Source organism: Pelobates fuscus, chromosome 3 (genome assembly GCF_036172605.1).
Source record: "Pelobates fuscus isolate aPelFus1 chromosome 3, aPelFus1.pri, whole genome shotgun sequence".
NCBI lineage: Eukaryota > Metazoa > Chordata > Amphibia > Anura > Pelobatidae > Pelobates > Pelobates fuscus.
The window spans coordinates 260272513-260298656 of record NC_086319.1 but is presented as its reverse complement, the minus strand read 5'-3'; the positions used below and the strand labels follow the sequence as shown (position 1 = coordinate 260298656).

Genomic DNA, 26144 nt, shown 5'->3' with positions numbered 1-26144 from the left:
AATAAACCACAGCAATTCAGTGTTTAGTGAATAAACCTCTTGGTTACCACACAGTCCAGAATGGTGTAACACAGTTACCCCTTGCATAACACACACGTTACATAATTTCATTGTTTGCTCCCAAACTGTTACCTAGGTTCACAAATCACATTTTATAGTATTAATATATTTAACTTCTTTAAACCATGATCTTGAAAATTTAATTAGCCTAAAATAGTCAAGGCAAATATTTTTTTTCCTTTTCAATCCTGCCATTTTAACTAAATTTTGCAACACAATCTGCTGTTTTGTTAAACAGATCTCTATGCCTAAAGCAAACAAGAAATCCTGAAACCCACAGCACAAATAAACTGTAGTTAATGGCCTAAAAACACCAGTCCCTCAATAACACCTAGGTCAACTTTTGACACAGCTGTGTTTTCGGGGGGAATTATTTATCGAAGGACATCTATGCAAACTCACACGACACGCTGATTGGCCAGTCGTTGTGAACGGAAGTAGTCTGGTGCCCTTTTTTTTTATTCACGCTGTGCAAATGATTGGTCGATATCAGAATACGGAGCAGCGATTGGTTGTTGTGGTTACTGGCGGAAGAAGCTTTCTGTCGTCATGCGCAGACTCCAGTGTTTGCGGCAGTGGGAGCAAGATGGGATGGCTGGGGCTGCCGCTCGGGTACCTGCTGCTGGGAGGACAAGGGCTTCTTCTTATGTTTTCCCTTATAGCCTCGCAAAACCAAACCAGCCCTGTCACTGTCCCTGAGCCCAACACCAGCACCACCTCTGCACCCAGAGATCCCCGGGGACCCTTGGTATTGTGCAAGTTCCTGTGAGTGTCCCCAGTCCTGTATCTGTGGAGAGCCACTCACGCTCTGATCCCATGCTAAAGTGTGGCAGTCAGTGAGGGCTGTTTGGGGTTATTGTTCCTAATAATGCTTACCAAAGGCCATTTTATGGCTGATTAAGACAATTTTCCTAAAATAAGATTATTATTATTATTATTTGCTCAAGTTCTTAAGATAAGACACATCATGGTCAGATGTCGTAACGCCCAGCAAAATGGTTATTTTTTGGTATTTATTTTAGTTCTTAAATATAATTCCATGATGAGGATTGTAGAAAAACAAGGATGATCTGGGCAGTTAATAGGCTGATTTATTGGAATATAATATAGCCAGCAGCAATTTGACAAAGACATCAGTAAGAGGTCTTTATTGCACATCTGATGTTTGTATGCATGATCATGACTAAAGATAACTACATTTTTATGTATATGTTTTTAACTTATGCACCACTTTGTTTAAAATGCACTCTAATTCTGTCCAGTATCCGAATGCCGAGTGTCTGCCGTCAAATTAGTGAAGTGGTCATGGTGCTTGAAGTAACCATTTAAAGCAGAGCTTGCAGCTCCGCCTAGACGAATCATCCATCTTTTCTCTCTCTCACTCACTCACACACACACGCCAGAGGAACTTGTAGATGCTGGTCCCAGGATGGAACGGATTTCAAGGTCAAATGATGTACCTATCTCTGTGGTGTTTAGTTCTGGGTGTGCTCACAATCATGGCTTGTACTGGGTACAGAGGTTGCATCCAGCCCAGCAGAATGGGATAAAGCATCTCTCTGCTGGGGCAACCTGTCAGTGGTCAGTTGATGGGCAACCACAATCTGAATCGGTGGACGGTCTTATTCCTAAAGCATCTTGCAATACCATGGTAGATGTCACTACTGGCATGCACCTTTACTCAAACAACAAACCACTTTGGCATCTTGAACGAGTGATTTGATGCATGTGGCAGTTATCTGGAAGGCTATTGCCTGTTTTTGCTGCTAACAGTGATACCTGCTTTTATGGGATGGTTTAACTTCAGAACTGGTGTTAGAGGCAGTATGTCACAAAACCAATAAGTGGCAGGGAGATAACACTGTCACAATGAGAGTAAATTGATTTCCTTTGCATTTGATTCACAGTTGGTCTAAGTACCACTACTGCATGATGCTTAGAGCACATTGATCCCACTCTCATTTCTTAGATTGGAAAAATGAGAAGAAAAAAAAAAGTCACCAGGGCTGTCAATAAAGCAGCCTGGAAAACGTTGTTCTGGGCTGCCAGAATGCTTATTCCTGATTGGAAAACAGGAAATCACATTTTTCATAGATAAACATTTTAAGAAGACCTTAATTGACTTGATGAATGTGTAAAGGAGACTATAAAGTGCTGTTTTGCAGTTACATCTGTACTAAGAAAAAGTTACTGGTTTCTTGTGTTTCATACTAAATGTGTGCTTTACACGGTTTTCATATAACAACATATATTTTCTTATGTATAACTTGTACTTAACAGGCCTGAAGAGTTTATAGAATGTGATGATCCAGTGGACCATTCTGGGAATTTAACCGCAAAACAAGATCTGACTTATGGCTGCTCAAAGGTGAATATGACTGCATTACATTTATGTGACCGCATTTAAAGGTATACAATAGGCGCCAAAATAACTTTAGCTTAATGAAGAAGTCTTGGTATATAGATCATGCCCCTGCAGTCGCACTGCTTAATTCTCAATAATTTAGGTGTATATACAGCCCTTGTAACACCTCCCTGCTTGTAACATGTACAGTATGCCCAAGTACTTCTTGTAAAGAGAGATCTAATGTTTAAACATCCTTTATTGCACAGTCTGTTTCATTTAGAATATCTGCTCTGTTAATAGCCTGCTTGACTCTGAAACAGTCTTCTGTGTGTGACTAAAGTTAAATTTGCAGAGCAGGAGATAAAGACTTCTAAAGCTAGTTAACATCTGATTGAAATGAAACAATTTTTTCATGCAGGCTTTGTGAGTCAAAGCCAGGCGAGGTGCTGCATAAACAAAAGTAATTTAACTATTAAGTGGCAGATACTTGAACAGGAAGACTGCATGGGGCAGGAGCTATACACTTAAACTGCTTCATTAAGCTAAAGTTGGTTTAATGTCTATAGTATATCTTTAGTACTATATCGGTGCCAAGTTCTCACAGCAGCCCAATCTACCTTGGCTGACTTCACTCCCATGAAAGAAGACAAATGTCAAAGACGAGGATAGGGCTGCACGAGGTGGTGGATAAGCCGCCATTGGTTGTCTCTTCACAGCATGATCTACATGCTGATGACAAGCGCCAGATATGTACAGATTTCATATTAGCCAGCACAGAACTCTTGATAATTAACCAATAACACCCAAATTAAGCCTCCGGTGTTGAAGTTACACCTCCAGCAGGGGAGAGGTTAAACTCTATGTAAAGCGAAACACTGCACATACAGGCTCCAGGCACCATGGCCACTGCAAATTAATAACTGAGGTATTCATGGTGCTTGGAGTAACCCCTTAGGGACATGTATGATTTTCTAATGACACCATATATATTTCTGTAACTCATCATCTACTTGGAATCCATTTTTTTTAAAAAAAACAATAGAATACAATTGAGATTACTGTTTAAAAATATCTAAAAATAGATGCATTTATTTGTTTTGATTTTGCAAGTGCCTCCAAAGACTGGAAATAGCAAACAATCTCTTAAAGTAGTTAATGTAAAGGCAACAGAGAGCTTAAAGGTCCACTAGTATTTTGATTTGGCTTATTTTTTTTTTATTATTATTTTTTTTCAAGATGAATGTTTATCATTTTTTTTTTTACTTTCTTATGAATGAGAAGCATCATGCATGCCTTATCACTGGCACTGCTTGTTGTACATAACAGGTATTTATGGGATAAGTATAGCACTCAAATTACAACAAGAACGCTCAGCCATTTCTTAGTCTGCTGAAGCAGCTGATCATTCTGAAGTGAGTGTCCTGTATACCTTGCATTTGTTTTTTTTCATATAAAAAGGTGACAACTTCACTTAGGTTATGTCTCCAGAGTCCATCTGTGTTTAATATTTGAAGAATCTTTAAAGTTATCAAATGCATACCCTTATGACTTTAAATGTGTTATGGAAGGGGAATCATTTCTGATCATTTCTGTTTTCCTGAAATACAGCTGTGTTTGTTTTTTTTTTTTTTTTTTTTTAAGATTGGAGGGCAGGCATATGATGACGTAGAGCGCACTGAGGTTGTGTGTCGAGCACTTGAAGGCATAGAATGTGCTGAGGAACGAATCTTTCGTCGTGGTGGTGTACCATGCATCAAGTAGGTGATTACAGACTGTTCCATTGGTGACAGAATAAGAGAGCAATGTGATTAAAATGATAATTGAGAAAGTAATGGAGAAAAAGTAGAGGATGATGGTAGTATAATTGGAAAAGAGATGTGGGAAGAAAGTAACAAAGATGTAGGAGAAACTAAGAAAGGTAGTAGCAGGAATGAGTTGGGTAGTAGATAAGAAAGTTGGGATAGGGGAATGAGGTGGGAAATATATTTTATTTATATGATTATTTATATATGTATATATAATTATTTAAATTCTTGTTTTCTCTGTCCAAATAGATTCACCGGTCACTATTTCATTACCACCTTGCTCTACTCCTTCTTTTTGGGCTGCTTTGGTGTGGATCGATTCTGCTTGGGGCACACAGGGACTGCTGTGGGCAAGCTCCTCACTCTGGGTGGTCTGGGTATTTGGTGGTTTGTGGACCTCATCTTGTTAATCACTGGTGGTCTCATGCCAAGTGACAACAGCAACTGGTGCACAATTTACTGATTTATGCAGTAAGGGCATGTCATTGGATGCTAGTGGGTTTACTCGTCACGATTATTGGACTGAAGCACTGAGAATCTAGCCAAAGATGCACTTTTTGTTTTTTTCCAAAACTTATTTAAAGCAAGTACATTCAAGATTGTCAACCCAGAAATGTATTGGCTTTTCAGCTGCCTGTGAAAGTACACTAAGGAAGCGATAATGACCTTGCAAGATGGTCAGCCATTTGTAATATAATATGTATAAATGTGGATAGTGTTCATGCTGTGTATTGGGGGGGGGGGAGAATAATTAAAAAGATTTATATTGTAATTTAATTTAATTGTGTTGTGACTGCTAACATGCACAAACACGCAAATACAAACTTCTCTTTAGATGTACACTGATCAGCCACAGCATTAAAACTACCTGCCTAATATCCTGTAGTTCACCCTTGTGCTGCCTATACGGTTATGATGTGTTGAGGCACATCTGAAAGTATCATGTGGCACCAAGACATTAGTAGTAGATCCTTTAAGTCCTAGGTGGGGCATCCATGGATAGGATTTGTTGTTCCAGCACATCACACAAGTGCTCAATCTGATTGAGATCTGGGGAATTTGGAGGCCAAGGCGACACATTGAACTCTGTCATGTTCCTCAAACCACTCCTGAACAGTTTTTGCAATGTGACAGGGTGCCTTATCCTGCTGAAGGATGCCACTGACATCAGGGAACACCATTGCCATGAAGGGGTGTACATGGTCTGCAACAATCTCTAGGTAGGTGGTGTTTATCAAAGTAACATCCACATGAGTGCCTGGACCCACAATGTTCTAATATTTTTCAGAGAATACCTCCCATCGTGTACCCTGCTGCCATCTCTTCCCCAGGTTAACAACGCAAACACCTGGCCATCCACCTGATCTAAAAGAAAATGTGATTAGTCAGACCATTGTTTCATGGTCCAGTTGTGATATTCACATTGAAGTCGCTTTTAGCAGTGGACCGGTCTGTGACTACACAGCCCCATACGCAGCAAACTGTGATGTACTGTGTATTTTGACACCTATCTATCATGGCCAGCTTTAAGTTGTTCAGCAACTTGAGCTACATTAGCTCTAATGTGTGATTGGATCAGACTTGCTAGCCTTAAGTGAGCCATGGGCACCCATGACCCTGACACTAGTTTACAGATTGTCCTTATTTTTGATAGCAATTGCATACTGGTAACACCCCACAGGACATGCTATTTTGGAGATGCTCTGACCCAGTCGTCTAGAAATCACTATTTGGCACTTTTCAAAGTTACTCAATCTTTTTGCTTGTTCATTTTTCCTGCTTCCAACACATGAAATTCAGGAACTGGCTGTTCACTTGATACCTAATATAGTTCACCCCTTGACAAGTTCCATTGCAACAATGTTATTCACATTTACCAGTCTGGTTTTAATGCTGTGGCGTATCATGTATACTCGCTTGCTACTGAAAGGAGACCACTTGTTTCCTTGTTTGTAGATCTGAGGCTCCACAGAAAAAAGTGGAGTTTTGTAGACCAGAATGGATTGATGTACCACCTTTTGATTGTCTGCAAAAGCCCTAAAAATAAAGTGATTTAACTCCTAAATGGCAGAGAATTGAGCAGTAAGCCTGCAGCGGCCTGATCTATACACAAAAACTGCTTCATTAAGCTAAAGTTGTTTTAATGACTATAGTGTCCCTTCAATCTTTAAGATTATATGTATAGACTATGTAGACCCCTGAAAGGAGACTTGAACCTCAGTGTCCAGGGCAGGGGAGATAATAGGTGTCTAAAGCCAGGGAAGTTTAACATTTACCTGCAATTAATCAGTCAAAATAATATCACAGTAGGGAAAACTGCAAACTCTATGGACAGAGAAGAACAAAATGGTGACGCTTAGGTATTGAGATCTGGTGACAGAAAGAGAATATAATAAAGGCAAGTGGCCACGAGGGGAGTATTATCAAGGGGCATAAGGAGTACTGAAAGAAAAGGGAAACAAAGAAAATTATGAGTCACTTTAATTGAATCGCTGGCTATAAATATATTTTGTTATAAAATAATACTTAATACAGACTCACCATACCTAATTCACTTCTGTGTGGTGGATACCTCTTATTATATCATTATAAATATTGTACTGTGAGTTTTAAAACCTCAAGAGAGAGAGGTGTACATGTATGAAGGGGAAAAAATAATTTAGAAAACTACCGTTAACACTAAATTGGAGTCTCCTAGTCTTATCTTCCCTTTTTCACTCTTGTTATAGCATCTGGTTTACGTACATATACACAGTAACTCAAAAAAACAAAAGGAGGTAGATGAATAAAACTTGGCTTATATTAAAAGTAAACTATAGTGCCAGGAACCTCCCACCCCGTGGTGCAGAAGGCAGAGGAGACCTAATGCGCATGGCCGCACTCACATTAGGATTTCCCCATTGGAAAGCATTATTCAGTGCTTTCCTTTCTGGATTCCAGTGACACTGGAAGCCCTCATGCATAGTGTAAGGTGAACAAAAGTCACCTAACAATTGGTAGACAACCAGTAGTGGAGGGGTTAACCCTTAAAGGTTATTATAGTTTATTAAAAAAACTGCAATAATTATCTTTCCAGGGATAAGGGTGCGGGGCCACTGCACACAGACCACTTCAATGAGCTGAAGTGGTCTTGGTGCCTATAGTGTCCCTTTAAGTAATATTCTAACAAACAGAAGGTGCTGTTGTACTCATTTACAAAAACCATACATATAATTAAAAGTTGCTCACAGGAAATAACTGGGGCGTCACTCATACACAATATAAAGGCGTATTCTAATCTACAAAGGAGTAGAGCATATCGTTCTTAAGGCCAATGTGGCCTTTAAAATAATCTACACAAGAGAAGAAGGAATCTCCTAAGAAAAATCACCCACCCAGTGTGTAAACCCACCCAAATAGGAAAGAAACACCTTGGTAGTTAAATACTACTTAAGTAACCGCTGGAGTAGGTTCTGTTAATATGAACTAGAGGTACTTCTCTCATGTCAAAGCTCTGTCTATCCACTGTAGGTGCTCTGTTGTCAAGGCTAAATAGCTAGGGGGGGAAGGGGCAGGGCATGACCTCTGAGCAGGATAGACATGAGACTCAGCATCTACTGCATTTTAGGGCAAATTTTGACAAATATTTGCAGACATTGGGCATTAACCGCCTGATCCTGACCACCGAGTGTGAGGGGATATCGTGGTGTGATGAGGATATCATTTTTCCTGATAATCGTGGAACAAGTGCCCAGTTACCCCCATACCCCCTTGGACCGTCGTGGGTGATCGCGGTCCACACCTGGGAGGCACACAGCAGAAATCAAAGCAAACAAACCTGCAACTCAGCGGGGCTCCTATCATGGCACTTGCCACATGTAGGTGCTATCCACTGTCTCCCTTCATGTGGAGCCCTTCTCACTCACACTATGGAGTCTGGAACAAGCTGGACGCTCTCTTTGCCGACTTCTGGCGCATGCTGGAGGGTAGGACCAGGATACTTGACTCACCACATCCAAACAGCCACCCCCCAAACCAGAGCAGAGCTCCAAGGGCTCTACTTGCTAAACGAGCCTCATCAAGGCAGCAAACCAAGAGATGCACGCCTCCCCAGCACAGGAGAATCTTGACCCGGCAAACTCACACACCTCATCTGACAGTTCCGGGGTCCAGAGGACTCCAGCTCCCCACTGTACAAGCAGACCAGCTCCATCTCCAGCTATCGGATCTAGAGGCTCGCTATGCATCACTATGCTGCAGGAACATAAAGAACATCTGGCAGGCATTGGCTGAGTGAGCTCCCGGACTGAGCAAGAGGGAACCTAACCCCCACCAGTTTCTCCTGCACACAGTCATCACAGGGAGAGCAACACAAGTTAACTTTAATTGTCTCCTATCTTACCCAACACTATTTTGATTATCTAGTTTAGTTTATGACCCTGTGGAAGCCTCCTAGGGACTTTTAATTCTGGCTTACATCACTTTAATGACCCAGCCTGTCTTTTACTACTCAAGTCTTAACAAATATATAGTCAGTTTATAAGAAAAGTTTACCATGCTCAGCCACCTATCTGACTAGTTTGTCTCTTGCCATTTAAAATATAAAATGTGCAAGCTTATTGACATTTACCACTGCAGCCTTGTTGTATTAGTGCTCAGTTCATTTTGATCAAATGTCTATGCAAACCTCTGTCTCAAATGCACACAAAAATAAAGAATTTAAGAAAAATAGCTAGGAGGAAGACACTTGGTAATACTATAAACTATGAAAAATTCTAATAATGTCTCAGCAGGCGAGAGTGGGCTAGGAAAAAACACTCTGTCACAGTCCCTTGTAAAACCGGAGTAGGAATTGTGGACCTCAATCTGTACCTCGGCATGTCAGAGAGTGCCTGTGATGATTTCACAATGCTGGGAGGAGGTCACTGCCTCCCAGCATTCACCGAGCGCCGCACGGGAGGAGAAGAAGGAGAGAAGGGAGGAGTGAGTCACAGCTCACACTCACCAACATGAGGCAGCTACTGGACCCCAGGGCAGTCACCCTCCTGCACCTAAAAGGTAGGAAACAGGACGGTGTTGCATGTTTGTATGTGTGTCTGTAAGTGTATCTGTTTTTGTGTGTCTGTGTATGTTTGGATGTGTGTCTGTATCTGTGTGTCCATTTATGTATCTGTCTTTCTGTTTTGTCTCTATGCCTATCTATGTCTGCATGTGTATCTGTGTGTCTGTATGCATATATGTGTCTGTATGTGTATCTGTGTCTCTGTATCTGTTTGTACCTGTGTAACTGTGTCTGTATGCGTATCTGTTTCTTTGTATGTTTATCTGTGTGTGTGTTTGAATGTGTATTTGTGCGTGTAAATGTTTGTCTGTATGTGTGTCAGTGTGTATCTAAATGTGTATCTGTGTGTGTGTCAATGTGTGTATCTGTGCATCTGTATATGTATGTGTGTTATTGTGTCTGTATCTGCATGTGGGTCTGTGTTTGTATCTGTGTGTTATTGTGAGCATCTGCATGTTTGTCAGTGTATTTGTCTGTTTATCTGTATGTGTGCTAGTGTGTCTGTTTATCTGCATGTTTGTCACTGAGTGTATCTGTGCATCTGGATGTGTGTAGATGTGTATCTGCATGTGTGTCTGTGTATGCACTTGTGTGTATGTGTATCTGTCTTTGTTTGTGTATACCTGTGTATGTGTGTATGTCTATGTATGTCAGTGTCTGCATCTGTATGTGTGTCAGTGTGTGTATTTTGTCTCTGTAAAAATGAGTGCGGCTAAGTGTGTTTTTGTTTTGTTTTCATGTGGGGGTGGAGTGTGTGATTTCATGCTAGGCCCAGGGGGCCCAAGCAAATGCCTGCCCAGGGTCCAATCAGTATAAAGACAGCCCTGGCTTCGCTGAAAGCCTGGTTTAATAACTGCTCACACCACTAACCCCAGGTTTCAATAGATACCTGGGGCTCCTGTTTGTCAGCTAAGACCATTTTTAGTAGCCCAAGACTGACCGATGAGTTCTGTGCAGCACTGCACAGAGCCCTTCAACTCATTAATTTAGAACGCGGATAAGCGATTCCTCTCAGTGTGTGAGGTGCAGACAGCTTTAGGGAGACCCTCCAGGTCCTTCCAGCCTGTCCCCGGACAATATGCACCGGTGCTGGGTTTTGCCAGCTTCCCAGTACAGATCTCTATACAATCATCTGTAAACCAGCCAGTAGATGCTGACAGAATACCACACTCTACTGTGTTAAATATAGTAAAACCCATTTCTGATCTTACAATTGATATTAGGAGTTGATTGTCTTAGGGTTAGTGGGGGAGTTTTAAGGTTAGGATAGGGGTATGGTTAGAATTAGGGGTAATGTAGGGTAGAAATATACTTAGAGTTGCAGTAGGGTTAGCTGTAGGGCTAGGGTAAGTTAAGGGTTAATGTTAGGTGTGGGTTAATGCTGTTTTAAGGTCAAAGATAGTGTAGGGTGAAGTTAAGGGTAAGACTAGGGTAGGCATGCAGTTACAGTTAATGTAAGCATTGGGTAAGGGGTATAGCGTTTGTGTGGGGGTTGGTATAGGGTTAGCGTTAAAGAAAAAAATAATTTAGATCTTAACCATATTACGTGTAACAATCAGGGCTCATATATGAATCTGTTTTGAGTTCGTTTTATATACTTGCACTGGACATTTAAAAATTATTATAAGCAAAAATATGAAAAAAATATAGTTTTTTGTTTGTTTGGTTTTTCAATTTCTTTCCATGTAAAAAAAAAAGTGCATATGTAGTGTTGTGTTAGGTATACATCTAGGATGTTGCATGAAAGCCCTTTCTGTCCTAAAAAAATATATATCATGTATATGGGGGCACTTGAAGAGAAACCCTGAAATTACAGTGGAACAAACCTATAACTTAAATTTAAGGTTTTGTTTTGGTTGAAAACGTGGACAATTGCCTCCATCCTTAAGGGGTTAACATTTAAATTTCAGAATTTAATTTTTCTTTATTGATTACTAAAGGTATTACTTAAGCAATTTAAACACTTTTCTTTTCTGAATTTTCTCCAGCAGTGCCACATGCTTAAACATTGCATACCTATACCAGTTAACCTGTCACCAATTTACGTCTATGCCCAGTCTTGGAAATATAAAATATTTTGTGAAATGTTTAACTTTTTGTTGTGCTAAAACCGAGGACAGTTCCTTTTTAAATGCAGGAGGGGGAAGCGTAACTTTTCACTTATGGAAATGTAATGTGCACAGAGTGAGCATATGGTCATCTATGGGAATTAGACAAAATCAAAACCTCATTAAAGGGACACTAGAGTCACCAAAACAATTTTAGCTTAATTAAGTAATTTGTGTGTATAAATCATGCCTCTGCAACCTCACTGCTCAATTCTCTGCCATTTAGGAGTTAAATAACTTTGTTTATACAGCCTTAGGCACATCACGCTGCATGTGACCTATACATCCTTCCTAAACACTTCCTGTAAAGAGTCAACTACTGTTTACACTTCCTTTAGTGCAAATTATGCTTAATTTAACATGTCTTATCTCCTGCTCTTTTAATAGCTTGTTATACTCTACAGGAGCCTATTTTATGTAATTAAGGTTCAAATTACAGAGCAGGAGATAAAAACTTTTAAAGTAAGTTACATCTTATTAAAAATTAAACCATTTTGTTTCCATGCAGGCTGTGTCAGTCACAGCCAGGGGAGGTGTGGCCAGGGCTGCATAAACAGAAACAAAAGTGATTTAAGTCCTAAACAGCAGTGAAATGAGCAGTGAAGCTCCAGAGGCACTAAAGAGAGAGCACTATAACTGCTTCATTAAGCTTAAGTAGTTTTGTTGACTATAATGTCCCTTTAAGATTTGAAGTTTAACTGGGTTCTTTAAAAATAACCCTCTAAAAAAAAACTGGTAAAAAAAATAAATCATAAAATAGATGGGCCACTCTGCTCATTACCAGTGTCACAAAATAAATACTTTTTTAATATACATATATATTACCAACATTTTAAAGTGCACTGTGTTTTTTATTCAACGTAGGACCATTTATAGATACATCATTAGTGTAGCAACATGTTTCACGTGAGACTGCGTAGTCAAAATGTGTACTCTGTACACAGTTTGACTTGTTTTTTTTTTTATAAAGCTATTAATTGTGTAGACATTATACATTATAGCACACTGCTATGTACCATTAAGAGCTAACTTTCCTCATTAGCAGACTGCTTTCATGGGACGGTGTACTTAATTTATATATTTTTCTAGCATGCAATATACAATATTACTGGAATAATACAATGTATGCAAAAAAATAAAATAAAAAAATTTACATAGAAAAATAAGTAATACATGCTCTTTAATCCTACATAATGCATTTGTTTGTTTCAGGCTCACTAGATGATAAAAAGAAAACATGGATAATAAAAGGAAATTAATTAAAACAGTATATCTTGTAAGAAATATGCTTTGTAACGTTGTTCCATGTGGCCACAGAAGCCAAGATAATTGAAATTAAATTGATTTTCTTCACTAGGTTGGGGAAGTCAATTTTCCTATGCATCCTTCACTTCCTGTTGTGAAAAGGCTGTCCGGTGCGTAACGGAAAATATCAAATAATGTTTTATCGAGATCGTATTTATGGAATACACATACATGTAATATGGAGATGGGTCAATGACATTGAATACACCAGTGTGGAAAGAATCCACAAAAAGTGGACTTGCGTGTTTGCGCAAGTGTGTCTTTATACATGCAGATATTTAAGAAAATGCCCCTTCATAGTGAATCAATGTATCCTCTGCTGTAGCATTTTTAACATTACTTCTGCATTGTATGTTCATTCACCTCACTGACTTATGGACTCTATGTAACGATCGCAGTCCAGTCTAAGAAATTACTTTTTTTTTAAAGAGTTTAACTTTAAACTGATAGCTTTCTTTCCATAAGTTTTCATATTATTATAACATTGCGAAAAGTCCTTTCAGAAATGCAAAATACCTTTTATAATTTGTGAAACCTAAATCAAAGGCACACATTGGAATAATCAAGTGTTAATGTACAAAAGATATATTTTAACTTTTTAAGAGAAAGTGTATTGCATGTTAGCCCCGATTTAAACGGCTATAAAAGTTCTAAAACTCTGAAAAGCATCAATATTTAAATTAGGAGTGGAAACCTGTGGCTTCCAGCTGTGGACCATGAGCTGGGCAGATATCAATAATCTCTCCTTGATCTCAACATATTTTTTTAATTAATCTGGTCCGCCATGAGCAGTGTCTGTCTGCATGTCTGTCTTCCCTAATGTGAAAAGTTTAAATTGTTTACATGTTTGTGCTTTACTGTGGTGACATTTCTGCATTCTCTAACGTTACAGCACACTTACAACAAGTACAAACACAGACGATTCTTTGCAAAAATCTTTTTTGTGGCAGAGTTCTGCAAAAAGAATATTCACCATAGAAACTAGCGGGATGTGCCTAATAATTTCTTCAGTTTCAAAACTTTGCCCTAGAATTGTATTTTAAGATTCCCAAATGCATTCTACTTTTACAGCATAAAATGCAAAAATCATCTAAGCTTAGCGGATATGATTTCAAAATGTGTCCATATTTCACAATTTCCCAGAATATTCCCTCTTCTTACTCCACCTCCAAATTTTTAAAATATGAAAGAATCTCAAATACATATTAGCATCATCGGTTTATATGTGCACCAGTATAATGCTTTTAGTGAGCATACCTGTGAAAAATTGAGTATTTGATTATTGCATGCACTCTTCATTTATGTATGCATTCCTAGTTCTCCCCTACCAGTGTAAATTGTATTTTTTGAGGAATATTTCATAAGACTTTCAAAATTAAAAATATATTATACTCTCTGCCAAAATTATAGGTGAGACCACGTGTTGGGCATGTAATATCTCTCCATACATACCCAACAGAAGAAGTCTGTCTTTTCTATTGTATTTGTGTATTTACCAATTGGTCTCCTCTACAGTTTGCTATACTTTCATTCACCCCACGATCTGTATCTGAATAATATGTTCCAGCAGCAGCAGGAAATTTCCATCTAATGAAAGCTCAGAGACCAGCTAATATGTGAGTTCCAAGTCTAAGACTTCAGTGCATAACGCACTCAATGCGATAAGAGGTCCTGATGAACAATAGCGGAATGTTGGAGGCTATGTATGGTCTTAACCCATTTCCTCGGGCACCACGTTTAGGATGATGTCTTCATTCCCACGACGTACCACAATGGAGAGAGTATCATTGGCCCGTACTGCCTCGCTCACCTCCTCAGTGCTGGTCACAGACCTCCCATTAATGCTTATGATAACATCATGATCCTTCATTCCAGCACTACATTAAAGAAACAGACAATAAGGAAACTTGCAACAATAAAAAACAGGACAGAAACACAGACGGGCATATGATTACACATAACTCCACCTTTCAACCTTCCAAGGCTGATTCAATTACTACCATTAAAATGAGTAACGATAATATCAAAACCCAATTGCATACTTTTAACAGAACATTTCGCTATGTTTAAAGTACATACATCACCAAATGATGGCACATTTGTACCTTAACACACTTTCACTGATTATTAAACTTGGAGGTTTGTTTCGGTCCGAATTGCAACTCATTCGAACTTAGGACCATCGGGTGATCATTCAAAATCCTGAACTCCAAGCCTATATTTAGCTGAATCACGAACCAAACAAAACACGCAATAATAGCTGAATATGGTCATATTTATTTGTGATTCTCAATTCTATCTGTGACACCAATAAAAGAGATGATTGACAGAAAAAAGATGATTTATGGCTAGGATACATTGATCAAATGTTGATTTCAAACTCAGATTATCTAATAAAGTTTAAAAGGATTAGCAGTAAAATAATATAATGAATAGATAATATGTAAATATAGTTGTTTTTTTCACTGCTCCTCCTTTTCTCTCTATATTATTATTTTTTTTCTCTATGCACAAATCTACTGATTATTTTGAAATAAATATAAAGCAAAAACTTACATTTGATCCAATGCTGAAAGCAAACAATTCGCCCCCGGTGACATCACTCCCCCTCACTGCAGATGGAGGGGAGTCCCTAAAGCTAAGCTTAGGGGAAGGCAAGGACAACACAGAAGGGGCGCCATAATGCACCTATGTTCTTTATTTATTAACTTTATTTTTTGGTGGTCGTGGAGCTTCAAGTAACTGTTTAAGCATAATACTAGCTAGTCTGTTATGTTGTGATAGTATAGTGATAAATATTTTCTTCCCTTCAGGGCTGCATAAACAGAAACAAAAGTGATTTAAGTTCTAAACATTAGAGGCAGTGCATTACAACAGGGATTTTTTATCTGGAGGGAAATACAGGCAGGCAAACCCCTCAAATGTTTAGGACCCCCCCTCCCCCAATTCCCCTTAGCACTATAAAGTGCTATTAACACAACAGTTCCCCAGTTCTTACCCCTGGTTCCAGATGAAGCAAGGTGAGGGAGCTGCGGCTCGGGAGACCCTGCTTCAGATACTACCATCAGGATGGCCCGCGGGTGAGCTTGCTGCAGGCTTAGACAGGTGGAATGCACGCCGGGTGCCTGCGTTCCACCAATACTTATAGATTCCGCCAATACCGCGCCGGGTGCTGGGTAAAGCGCACAAGCTGGGAGGTATTGGCTGTGGAATGCACATGGATTTCTGAATTTCAGGTGTCAACATTTTAATTTTTTTTCTCGAATTTTGTTTTTTCAGGACCTTGGAGGCTATTTAACCCAGCAGCAACTAACTGTTTGCCAGGTGCACTCAGAACCTGTTTCAAGTGTGTTCTCACCTGCCCTCCAGCACACTTTGAGGCCATTAAGGTAAGACTGCCTGAAATTTGTATTTTTTTATATTTTGAAATGTTATATTACTTTGATTTTTTTTTCTTTTTCTTTTTTTCTCTCTTTCTCTTTTTTTCTCCGCAGTATGTCTAATCCAGAGGCTACGGAGAGACCTACAGATAAAGTGAAATGCACGTCTAAATCGAAAAACATTTAATGTGTGCCTCATGTTGTCAACCCATGCCAGATGGCTATAAAATAAAGATTTGTACTAGCTGTACTAAAGAAGCTTCAGATGAATCCAAAAAAATCTGAAATGTCAGCGTTCCTAACCTGGTTCCAACAGAACTTACAGGAAAAAATTGAAAGCTTTTCCGTTTAATCCAGATTTAAAAGATCTAATATTAAGGGAATGGAAATTTCCAGGGAAGAAACCTTTCCTGTCCAGGCATTTTAAATCACAATTTTCCGTCAAAGAGGAACCGGAATGTTTGCTTGAGTCTATAGTAGATGTTCCTATATCTCAATTGGGTAAAAAAAAAAACACATGACCCATTGGTGATTCTTTTTTTTATTTTATTTTTTATTCTATTTCAGACATTACCAGCCTTTTATATTCTTTCAAGCTTTCTGCATCTTAGGTCTTGGTATATTAGTCATCATCAATGTTTTTCTATCCCTTCTTTTTCCTTTTTATATGACTTTAATTTATATGAAACATGAATATTACTCCTCACAAAAATAAATAAATAAATAATTATTATAAAATAAAGCAGACAAACACAACATTCACACACGATGATGAAACCCTCTTCGCTAGTCTCTCTGCATTGTTATTGTTAAAAAAAAAAGAGAACATTTCTCTCCCTTTTCTCTTTCCCCTTTCTCTTTTCCTTTTCCTTTTCCCTTTTCTTTTTCCTTCTTCCTTTTTTCTCCTTCCCCCTTCTTTTCTCCTCACCTTTACCCTGCTTTGTATCTTACTCTTTCCTTTTTCCCTCCTTTCCTCCATCTACCATTTCTCTTCTCTTCCTTTCATCTTCTATATATATATTAATCTACTGCCGACAATTTTTTTAACCACTTATTTATATCAAATATAATTTTTTTTCTTCAGCTTTCTATTCCATCCTCCCTCTATCCTGAGTTGCAAAATTAGTTGTTTTTTTTTACTATGTCCCAATTCGGTAGGTTTTTAGTTCTCCACCTTCTAGCAATAGATATCTTTGCTGCTATTAATGCATGGGTGAAAAAGTGCTTTAAATCTACATTAAACTGATGAATATTCAAATGTAATATAAACATTTCCGGAGCAAAAGGAAAGTTAGATCTGGTCACCATTTCAATTTTGGACAAGAACACTTTCCAAAATTCCTTAAGTGGAGGGCAACTCCACCAATTATGTACACAATCTCCCACTCCCCCTTCACATCTCCAGCATATATCTGTTTTACTCTGGTCTATTTTGTTTAGACAGCTAGGAACACAATAGAGTCTGTTAATAATCTTAAAATGTAGCTCCACTAAATTTATGCATTTAATGCACCTAGCAACTGTCAGCCATGCTCTATTCCAGTCCTGTCCATCAAATTTTTGTATTTTTAGATCTTTCTCCCATTTTTTTATCGCCGGAAGCGTCAAGTCACCCTCTAGTTGTCTCAATACGGAGTTACATTTATTTAATAGGTTTTTCATGTCCATTCCTTTCAATAAGTTTCCTAATTTATTATTAAATTCCCATTTCTCTTTATTTAGTGTTTTATTCAAATAGCTTTTTATCCTCATAAAACCTCATATAGTTAAATTTCTCAGTTTCCAGGAGACCGAAATTAATACTTATTTATTGTGAAATGATACTATGGAAAAGGATACTCGCTTTATAGTATTGTTGTATGACTGGGAATCCTACCACTCCCTTAGATTGCTTCATCGAGAGGAGTTTTCTTGCCATTCTTGTTTTTTTTTGCTTGCCATATAAACTTAGACCAGGCCTGTTGTATTAATAGCAACCATCGGGGAAACTCAAGGGAATCATTCTAAACAAATATAGCCATTTTGGTAAAATATAAGACTTAATAATATTAATACGGCCCCACCACGAGAACTCTAAATTCTTCCAACCCTTTAGGAGTTTATTCATTTTAATAAGTAATGGGAGAAAATTAATCTCCACTATTTTCAGTGGGTACGCACAGATATTAATTCCTAAATAGTTAAATGATTTTTCGACCCATGCAAAATCAAATTTCCTCATAATCTCATGTTTTTCTTCTTTATTTACATTTACAGCTAAGATCACTGATTTTTCTATATTTATTTTATATCCAGATACCTGGGAAAATCTTCCAATAAGTTGTATTATAGATTGTAGGGGTTTTTGTATTGTTAAGATAATGTCATCAGCGTATACATTTATTTTTAGATTTTCTTTATTAAATTAAAAACCTACTATCCTCTCCTCTTGTCGTATGGCTAAAGCCAAAGGTTCTAATGCCATGATATAAAGTACCGGAGACAAGGGACACCCTTGTCTTGTTCCGTTTAGCAATGAGAACCATTCAGATCCGAAGCCATTTCCTACAACTCTAGCCGTAGGTACTGTATAGAGAGCAGATATATTCTGGAAAAGTCTTCCCTCTAATCCAAATGCCTGAAGGGTTTGCCTCATGAACTCCCAGTTGACCCTGTCAAATGCTTTCTCAGCATCTAAAGACAGGGCCAACATGGGAGCCCCCGATCTTCCCACATGATTCAAAACATCAATCAGTCTTCTTATATTATGGGTAGATGATCTACCTGGGACAAACCCCACCTGGTCCCTATCTATCACGTCTGGTATCTTTTTTTTCAAACGTTTTGCTATCATAGCCGAGTAGAGCTTTATGTCGGTGTTGAGAAGGGAAATTGGGCGGTAGTTCTTTTTCTTGCTTAGGAATTGGGACTATGATTGCTTGCAGTAATTCTGCTGGAATCTTTTGTTGTTCCAAAAGGAGTTAAAACTTTGATCAAATCTGTTTTTATATTATTTTTCAATAGTTTATAGAAGAGGTTATCAAACCCGTCAGGTCATGGTGCTGTTTTTTTTTTTTTTTTAAGTTTATTAATACAGAAGATCAATTCACCCTCCTTGAATATTTTATTTAATTCTTGTAATTGAAGATCTGTGATTTTCGGGATTTTAATAGTTTTTAAGAACTCTCTGATGTCTACTTTATTTATTTGACTCGAAATGTTATATAAATCCTGATAATATTTTTTTTTTTTTTTTTAATTCTTTATTTTATTTGTGCATGAATAAAACATAGGCTTACAATGCCACAACAGCATGGAAAAGCAGTTATTTCAACATAGTGTTACAGTAATGAGGCATTAGAGGGTACTGCACTTTTTTATACATATTTTTGTCGCTTATCTAGTGGTTTATACTGATCCGCTTATCAGAAGTGGTGAGGTACAAGGTTAAACAGATCTGGTTATGAGATGCATGTTATTGGTTAACTACGCGTTTTTAACAATAATTATCGCTTCGCAAGCATAAAGTATAATAAGAAAATAAATTTTGCTTTTGCTAAATACGTTAAGGCAATATGCATAGGGATATACAGCCCCCTAGGTCAGCTTGGGTTTGCCTGAGATCGCCTTTCAATATTGAACTGCCCATGTTCCTAGCCTATACCTGATAATATTTTTTAAAGGCTTCTCCTATTTTTTCTGGGTTTAATAAAGTTTCCCCATTATGTACAATTTTAGTAATAACCTTTTTAACTTTTTCTTTCTTGTCTATTTGATATCAGTGCTTCTGCTCTGTTTCCCATGTAATACCATTTTTGTTTAAGGTCTTTTAAGGTCTTATTAGCCTTTGCCATCAGTTGGTCATTTATTCATTTTTCTACTTCTGTTATTGTATTCGTAATACTATTCGAGGGGTTTCTTTTATTTTGATAAAGTAAGTCATCCAGTTTTATATAAAGCTCTGACAGGTTAGCCCTTTTCTATACATTAAAATGTCTATTAAAATTCTTTAGCTGTTAAGCTTATAAGATGGCCCCTTATTACCGATTTAAATGCGCACCAGGTCATTGCTGGGTATACCCCATTATTTCTGTTCTCTAGGAAAAAAACATCTGTCATCTTTTGCGTCTTGAGCCGGTATGACCGTAGGCAGATAATCACATCTCTTGGGGATTGGTCTGTGACCTTGCTAGGCTTTATTGTTCTGTGGCATCTTTCCATGAAAATTTTTTCTGTATCCAGGTCAATCCCCAGAAATTTAAAGAATTCCTCACAGTAGCCTTCCAATTTTGTATATATAATGCTCTCCGGTATCCCCCTAAGCCTAAGATTATTTCTTCTGGAACTGTCTTCCAGATCAGCGATCTTCTCCTTTATATTTTCCAGTTTTCCTTCCAGAATATTTATTTTGTCAGTATTGTTCTTTTGTTGCATATCAATTTGTTCTGTTTTATCTTCCAGTTCTTCCAGTCTTCTCCCTATATTCTGGACCTCTCTTTTAATTTCCATTGAGTGCATACTAATTTCTTCCTTTATTTTCTCCAATTGGGCTTCTAGGCATTTTGCCAAATATTCAGCAGTGATAGAGACATTTTCATTTCATGAATTGTCAGATATTTTGTCTATCTCCGCTTCCTTAGTGTCAAGTAATGGTAGTTATTCTTCATGGATTGATTTAGAATTTTTTCCCTTATTTAATTGTGGGGAGAAAAAATCAGAAGCTCTTCTTTCTGTAGCTCTTTCATTATTTGTTTCCATCTTTTTTTTTTTTTTGTAAATTTTTATTTTTTCGTGCACAGAAATACATCAGAGTCTGCGTTGCCACAACAACTAACACATACTCTTTTGTGTACAGCAGGATACAACAGTGGTGTAGCGTGATTAAATATGGCACATTTTGGTATATCAAGATACATTATACAGCATAACACATGAGTCACTTATCACCTGGTACTTTTCTGCGTACCTTTCTAGAGCTTGTACGTGTGTACAGGAGAGGTCAGGTCGTGAGGAAGTGGCCTAGTGTCGTCTGCTTTACACTATTATAGGGAGCATATGTATGCTGCTTAGAGTGAGGGCTGGTTAGGGTGAGAGACTTCTCTGCGTGTGCGGCACGTCATAAAACAAGAGACATAACATATTAACATAACAGAGAGCGTAACAGTACATACTGAAATGTCATAGCGAGTGATGGCGGTGGGGTCGGTGTGTGTCCTCGTGAATTACTAGGACTATGTGTTAGCGCTGTTGTCGATTTTTGAAAAGGTACATCTATTTCAACCCTGTGTAATGTGGAGCCTAGGGGTGCACGCCGCTAGTTCGCTATAGCGCTAGTCGCGGCATGGTGTGGGTTAGCTATTGATGGCTCCAAGTGTGCTTGTCCCCATGTCCCAGGGGTGAGGGGGGGGGGGGGTTATCGCCGGAGCAGTTAAGGTCAGCTCTGTGAGGGTGATTTCTCCGCCTTCGGGGAGCAGTGCTTTTGCAGTTTCTAAAGCATAATGAAAGTTAAAGTAAACTTATTAAACAGTATTAAGAGAGAGAGCAGTTCTGTATGGTCGGAATTAGACCAGTGGATCGCACGGGCGATGCTGAAGTGGTGGCCCATTTCATGTCTGTGGGAGCCCCGTTGTCCTGGGTCGAAAGACTGTGTCTTTGTCCGCTGTCTTCGGTTGAGGGCGAGGATGTGGAGCTGTCGTGTCGGTTTGGCTTGAGAGTCCCAGTGTGCCCAGTATAGTGTGACCGTCTTGGGGGGTCGTAGCCTTGTGTTGTACTCCATTTACAGTCACCCATAAGGTTCTGGGGGTTGCCCATTTGTAAGGTATTCCAGCTGCGTGAAGTGGTTTGGTTACCGGTTGCATGTCCCTGCGCCACAGGAGTGTGGATCTGCTTAAGTCCTGAAAAAATGAGAGTCGGCAAGACTCAAATTCCAATGGGGTCTTCCCCCGAAGTGCCGCCAGTAGCCCAAGTTTGTCTGACATTGTTTGACATCTGAGTATAATGTCCCTTGGGGCTGCGCTGGGAGCCTGTGGCGATTTGGAAATCCTGTATACCCCATCAAATATAAAAGATTTAGCCTGTCTTGTCGGCAATACCTCTGACACCAGGCGTCTAATGTAGTGGGGTAGTTCCTCTAGTGGTACAGTCTCCAGTACCCCTCTGATTTTTATATTTTTACGTCGGCTCCTGTCGTCCAGTAAATGGACTTGGTTGGAGAGATTTTCTTGGGCGGTTTGCAGTTGTCGAATCGTGCTGTCCATTGTGTGTATGCTGTGTTTTAAGTCCATTATGTCCCCCTCTGTTGCTTGGGTGCGTGCTGTCACTGCTTGCACTTGGGTGGTGAGCGCTGCCAAGTCTGCTTCCCACATTTGTTTAAGATTACGTTGGAGGCCTGACAGCATATTCTGGATGTCACCCTTCGTGGCTGGGGTGCTGTCCTCTGGTGTCTGAGAGGGTTCTGGTCTATATGGGCCTGGTGGGGGACTGTCATGGATATAGTCCTCGTCTGAGGGCGCAGGTGAGGCCTCACGGGGAGTGGGTGTTTTTACCACCCTGGGTGTTTGTAGCAGTTGGCCAATGTCCTGCCGTGATTTTGTTGTGGCTGGGGTCGGTTTTGGGGTTTTCCGTCCCATCTCACCTGCGTTATGCTGGCTGATCTGTTGGTCTGCTGTGGAAGGTAAGTGCCACGGCCAGTCCCACTCCACTCGGTCTCCGTGCTGTCCGCCCGTGTGGTAGGCCTTAACGCCTCGTTTTCGGGATTTCGCTCCGGGTGCCGCGAAAAATGGCATCAGCCTAGCTGGTAGGTCTGCCCGTATGCTGCGGTAACTTTTAAGACCACGGGTGTTGTTTCGTGGACCCGATGTCGGCGGATTGTCGTTTATTTTCTCGGAGCTCCGAGAAATGGCGTCTGCTCCGGTGCGGTGTTAGGCTCCGCCCCCCTGTTTCCATCTTTTTTGTTCTTTTTGAACTTTGTTTAGTATCTTGTATTTTCCTTGTAGCCATATTTTAGTAAGTTTCAATTTCTTATTCCTATATCTTTTTATGATATCTAATTAGATCTTCTTTTATTAATGGCTTACTTCACCTCAACCAAACACCTCTCTCCAATACCCTCAGTGTAACAATTTAGGCAATCCACCTCCTACTGCTTGATGCAGCATGGGGGGGGGGGGGGGGGGAGGGGGAAGGGGGGGGAGAGAGGGAAATACACCACAAAAAAAAAAAAGGAAAACAATTTCTCTCACACTTTTCTTTTTAGATGACACTCAATTAAGCACTGAGAAAAAAAAGGTTGGACCTCCACTTTTTATGCAATAGGTGCACTTCTGCACTTAACAGCCACTGCTTTTCCTTTCTTTTCTTTAAGCAGGATGCACAAATTTCAATAAGTAATATATTTATCTGCTGTTTCCCCTCAGAGGGGTATCTGCAAGCTGCCTCTCTTTTCTCAGCTGTGTCTCAGCTGTCTCGGATCCTACCTGGTCTTGGCGTTCCGGACCATGTATTCACCCACCTCACCGCTATCGGTCAGTTTCAGAGCGCGCTTAGCACTCTATCGCACACCGCATAAACTCCTACCGCTGTCTTCCTAAACCGCCAAACCTCCTCTTCGTTCTCCCATGATGCTTAGTACCCCTTTCTACCCGGCAAAAAAGACGCCTGCGAAACGCCGTCATGTGTGCGTCTGCTACGTCATCCCCCCGCCCCGAAACTGAGCGGACCCATTGGTGATTCTAGTGGTTTAAAAGATTTCATGGGAAAAAAAGGATTGATGCGCCTTTAAGTTTCGGGTGGGGTGGTCACATAGAAAAAAAGCAAGAAAAAAAGTCTTTGGGTTTCCAAAGACATAAAGAAATCATCAAATTACAAAGAGCTAAAAGCTATTTGGTTGGCTCTTCTGGTATTCCAGAAACAGATTCAGGATCATCATGTCCAGATAAGATAGGACAATTCAACTGCAGTACCGTATATCAACAAGCAAGGAGGAACAAGGTCTGCTGGTCTAGAACATCTTTGCTCTCAAAACATGGTCTGGTCAGAATGTCACCTTCAGTCGATATCAGCGGTGCATATAAAAGGGCAATTCAACATCCTAGCAGATGCCCTCAGTCATCAACATCTAAAGCAAGCGGATTGGCTCTTTCAATTCCGATTTTCAGATGAATAACAGAGAAGTTTGGAGTTCCAGAGTAAGACCTCATGGATTCAAGAGAAAACAGGAAAGCAAAAAGGTTTGCTTCTCTGAATCCATCAGACAGACCAGAGGTCTTAGACGCTCTGTCGATTCCTTGGAATTTCAACCTAGCTTATATTTTCTCTCCAATCTCTCTAATCTCAAGGATTCTACAAAAGATCAGGTCAGAAGAGGTAAAGGTAATTATAATCCTGCCATGGTGGCCAAGAAGGAGTTGGTTCTCCATTCTTTTGAATGTCCCCAACTCCATATATTGGAGACTTCTGCTATCGGTGGATATTCTGGAACACTCCATGGTTCCTCTCCATACAATAAAGAAATTCAACCTAACAGCCTATTTTCTGAATACCAGATTTTAAACAACAAAGGTTTATCCTCGGAAGTTATCAATATTTTGATGTGCGCTTAGAAGGATTCAAGGTCTAAAGTGTATTCTTGAATTTGAAAGAAATTTTGTATTTGGTGCTTCAAGATAAAAGAAAATCCTCTATCAGCCTCCATCCCGAATATTCTGAGATTTCTGCAGTTGGGCTTTGCCAAAGGTTTTCATCCAGCTACTCTCAAGGTCCAGATCTCTGCCATTAGTTTTTTCTCGTTTAGGTGTCTGGCATCAAATATTTTAATAATCAGATTTTTCAAAGCTTTGTCCCGCTTGGCTCCATCTATCAGGGATACGTTTCCGCCATCGGACCTCAATCTTGTGTTAACGGCTTTGTGTGAACCTCCATTTGAACCTCTGGATAAGACATCACTCAAGATTCTATCTTTCAAGACTTTTTTTTTTTTTAATTCTTTATTTTTGTTGTTTTTCTACCCATTGCTATTGTGGGAGATGGGTCTCTGGTTCAGAGGTTGGTGTCCCCTAAAATGCTTGGTTTTCCTTGTTTGGCCACGGAGCCTCTCTAGTGTGCGACCGCTTTGTTCCACCATCAAGCTCTGCCTCAAGACTTTGTTTTTGGTAGCCATAACCTCTGCTAAGCGTTTGGGTGAGCTCCAATCCCTTAATTCAGTTTATCCTTTTTTAATCTTCCATCAGGATAAGGTAGTTTTAAAACTGGATCCATTTTTTTATTCCAAAAGTTTGTTTTACGTCTAATCTCAATCAGGAAATTGTCCTACCTAAGTTTTGCCAAAACCCTTCTAATGCCTTGGAAGAAAAATATCATTGCCTGGACGTCAAAAGATCTTTGCTTCAATACTTGGAATGTACCAAGTCATTTAGAAAATCTAACAGACTGTTTGTCCTTTCTCATCGTACACGAAAAGGTTTGATGGCATCCAAGAGTTCTCTGGCTAAAGACTCCATTCGGTTGGCATATTCTGCGTCTAAAGTTCCTCCAGCTATATCTCTAAAAGCACATCCTACAAGAGCTATGTCTACCTGGGGCCTCAGCTTCTCCAACACAAATTTGTACTGCAGCTACTTGGAAATCTCTTCACACATTTTCAAAGCATTACAAATTAGACATAATGGCCTCGGAAGAAGCTTCTTTTGGGCGCAAGGTGTTGCAAGCAGTGGTCACATGAGTCCCACCCTTAGGGATTGCTTGTTTTATCTCTGTTGTAATGCACTGCCTCTAATCTGAAGGGAAAAGATACAATTTTTACTTACCGTAAATTTCTTTCTCCTGAAGATTAGAGGCAGTGCACACGTCCCTCCCTTTTTCTTTCTTTTGAAAAATTTTGCCACAATAGCAGAGGTAAGAGCGAAAAAACAGGTAGATAACTGTGGCAATAGATATAACAGCACCTTTGTAGATATATAAGTATGCAAGAGGTAAAGATATACATAGGCTAAACAGTTGTATTAATAGGTGTATACAAAATGTATACAAAATCAAGATGGTATAACAACTTAGTTTATGCAAGAGCTGAAGCTTTTCAGACTTGTAAGAGAACTATATGCTTTTGCCTCTGAAATGTTATAC

The 26144-nt window shown here is 39.4% G+C and overlaps 2 protein-coding genes across 2 annotated transcripts in view; one reads left to right on the top strand and one right to left on the bottom strand.

Moving 5' to 3' along the window:
• Positions 1 to 592: 592 nt before the first annotated feature.
• TM2D2 (TM2 domain containing 2) lies at positions 593 to 4972 on the top strand. Its single transcript, XM_063445498.1, has 4 exons — positions 593 to 825; positions 2341 to 2428; positions 4049 to 4164; positions 4462 to 4972. The coding sequence occupies exons 1-4, from the start codon at positions 647 to 649 to the stop codon at positions 4673 to 4675; spliced, it is 597 nt and encodes a 198-aa protein (XP_063301568.1). The 5' UTR covers positions 593 to 646; the 3' UTR covers positions 4676 to 4972.
• Positions 4973 to 13409: 8437 nt separating this feature from the next.
• HTRA4 (HtrA serine peptidase 4) overlaps positions 13410 to 26144 on the bottom strand; it is a 45038-nt gene continuing 32303 nt past the window's right edge. The window contains exon 9 of the mRNA XM_063448412.1: positions 13410 to 14543. Within this exon, the coding sequence (XP_063304482.1) occupies positions 14378 to 14543 (166 nt within the window). The 3' untranslated portion in view covers positions 13410 to 14377. The remainder of the gene's footprint in view (positions 14544 to 26144) is intronic.

Coding starts and splice junctions, on each gene's coding strand:
- TM2D2 (XM_063445498.1), top strand. CDS start 647: ATGGGATGGCTGGGGCTGCCGCTCGGGTACCTGCTGCTGGGAGGACAA. Junction 826..2,340: donor TTGGTATTGTGCAAGTTCCT/GTGAGTGTCCCC, acceptor TGTACTTAACAG/GCCTGAAGAGTTTATAGAAT. Junction 4,165..4,461: donor GGTGGTGTACCATGCATCAA/GTAGGTGATTAC, acceptor CTGTCCAAATAG/ATTCACCGGTCACTATTTCA.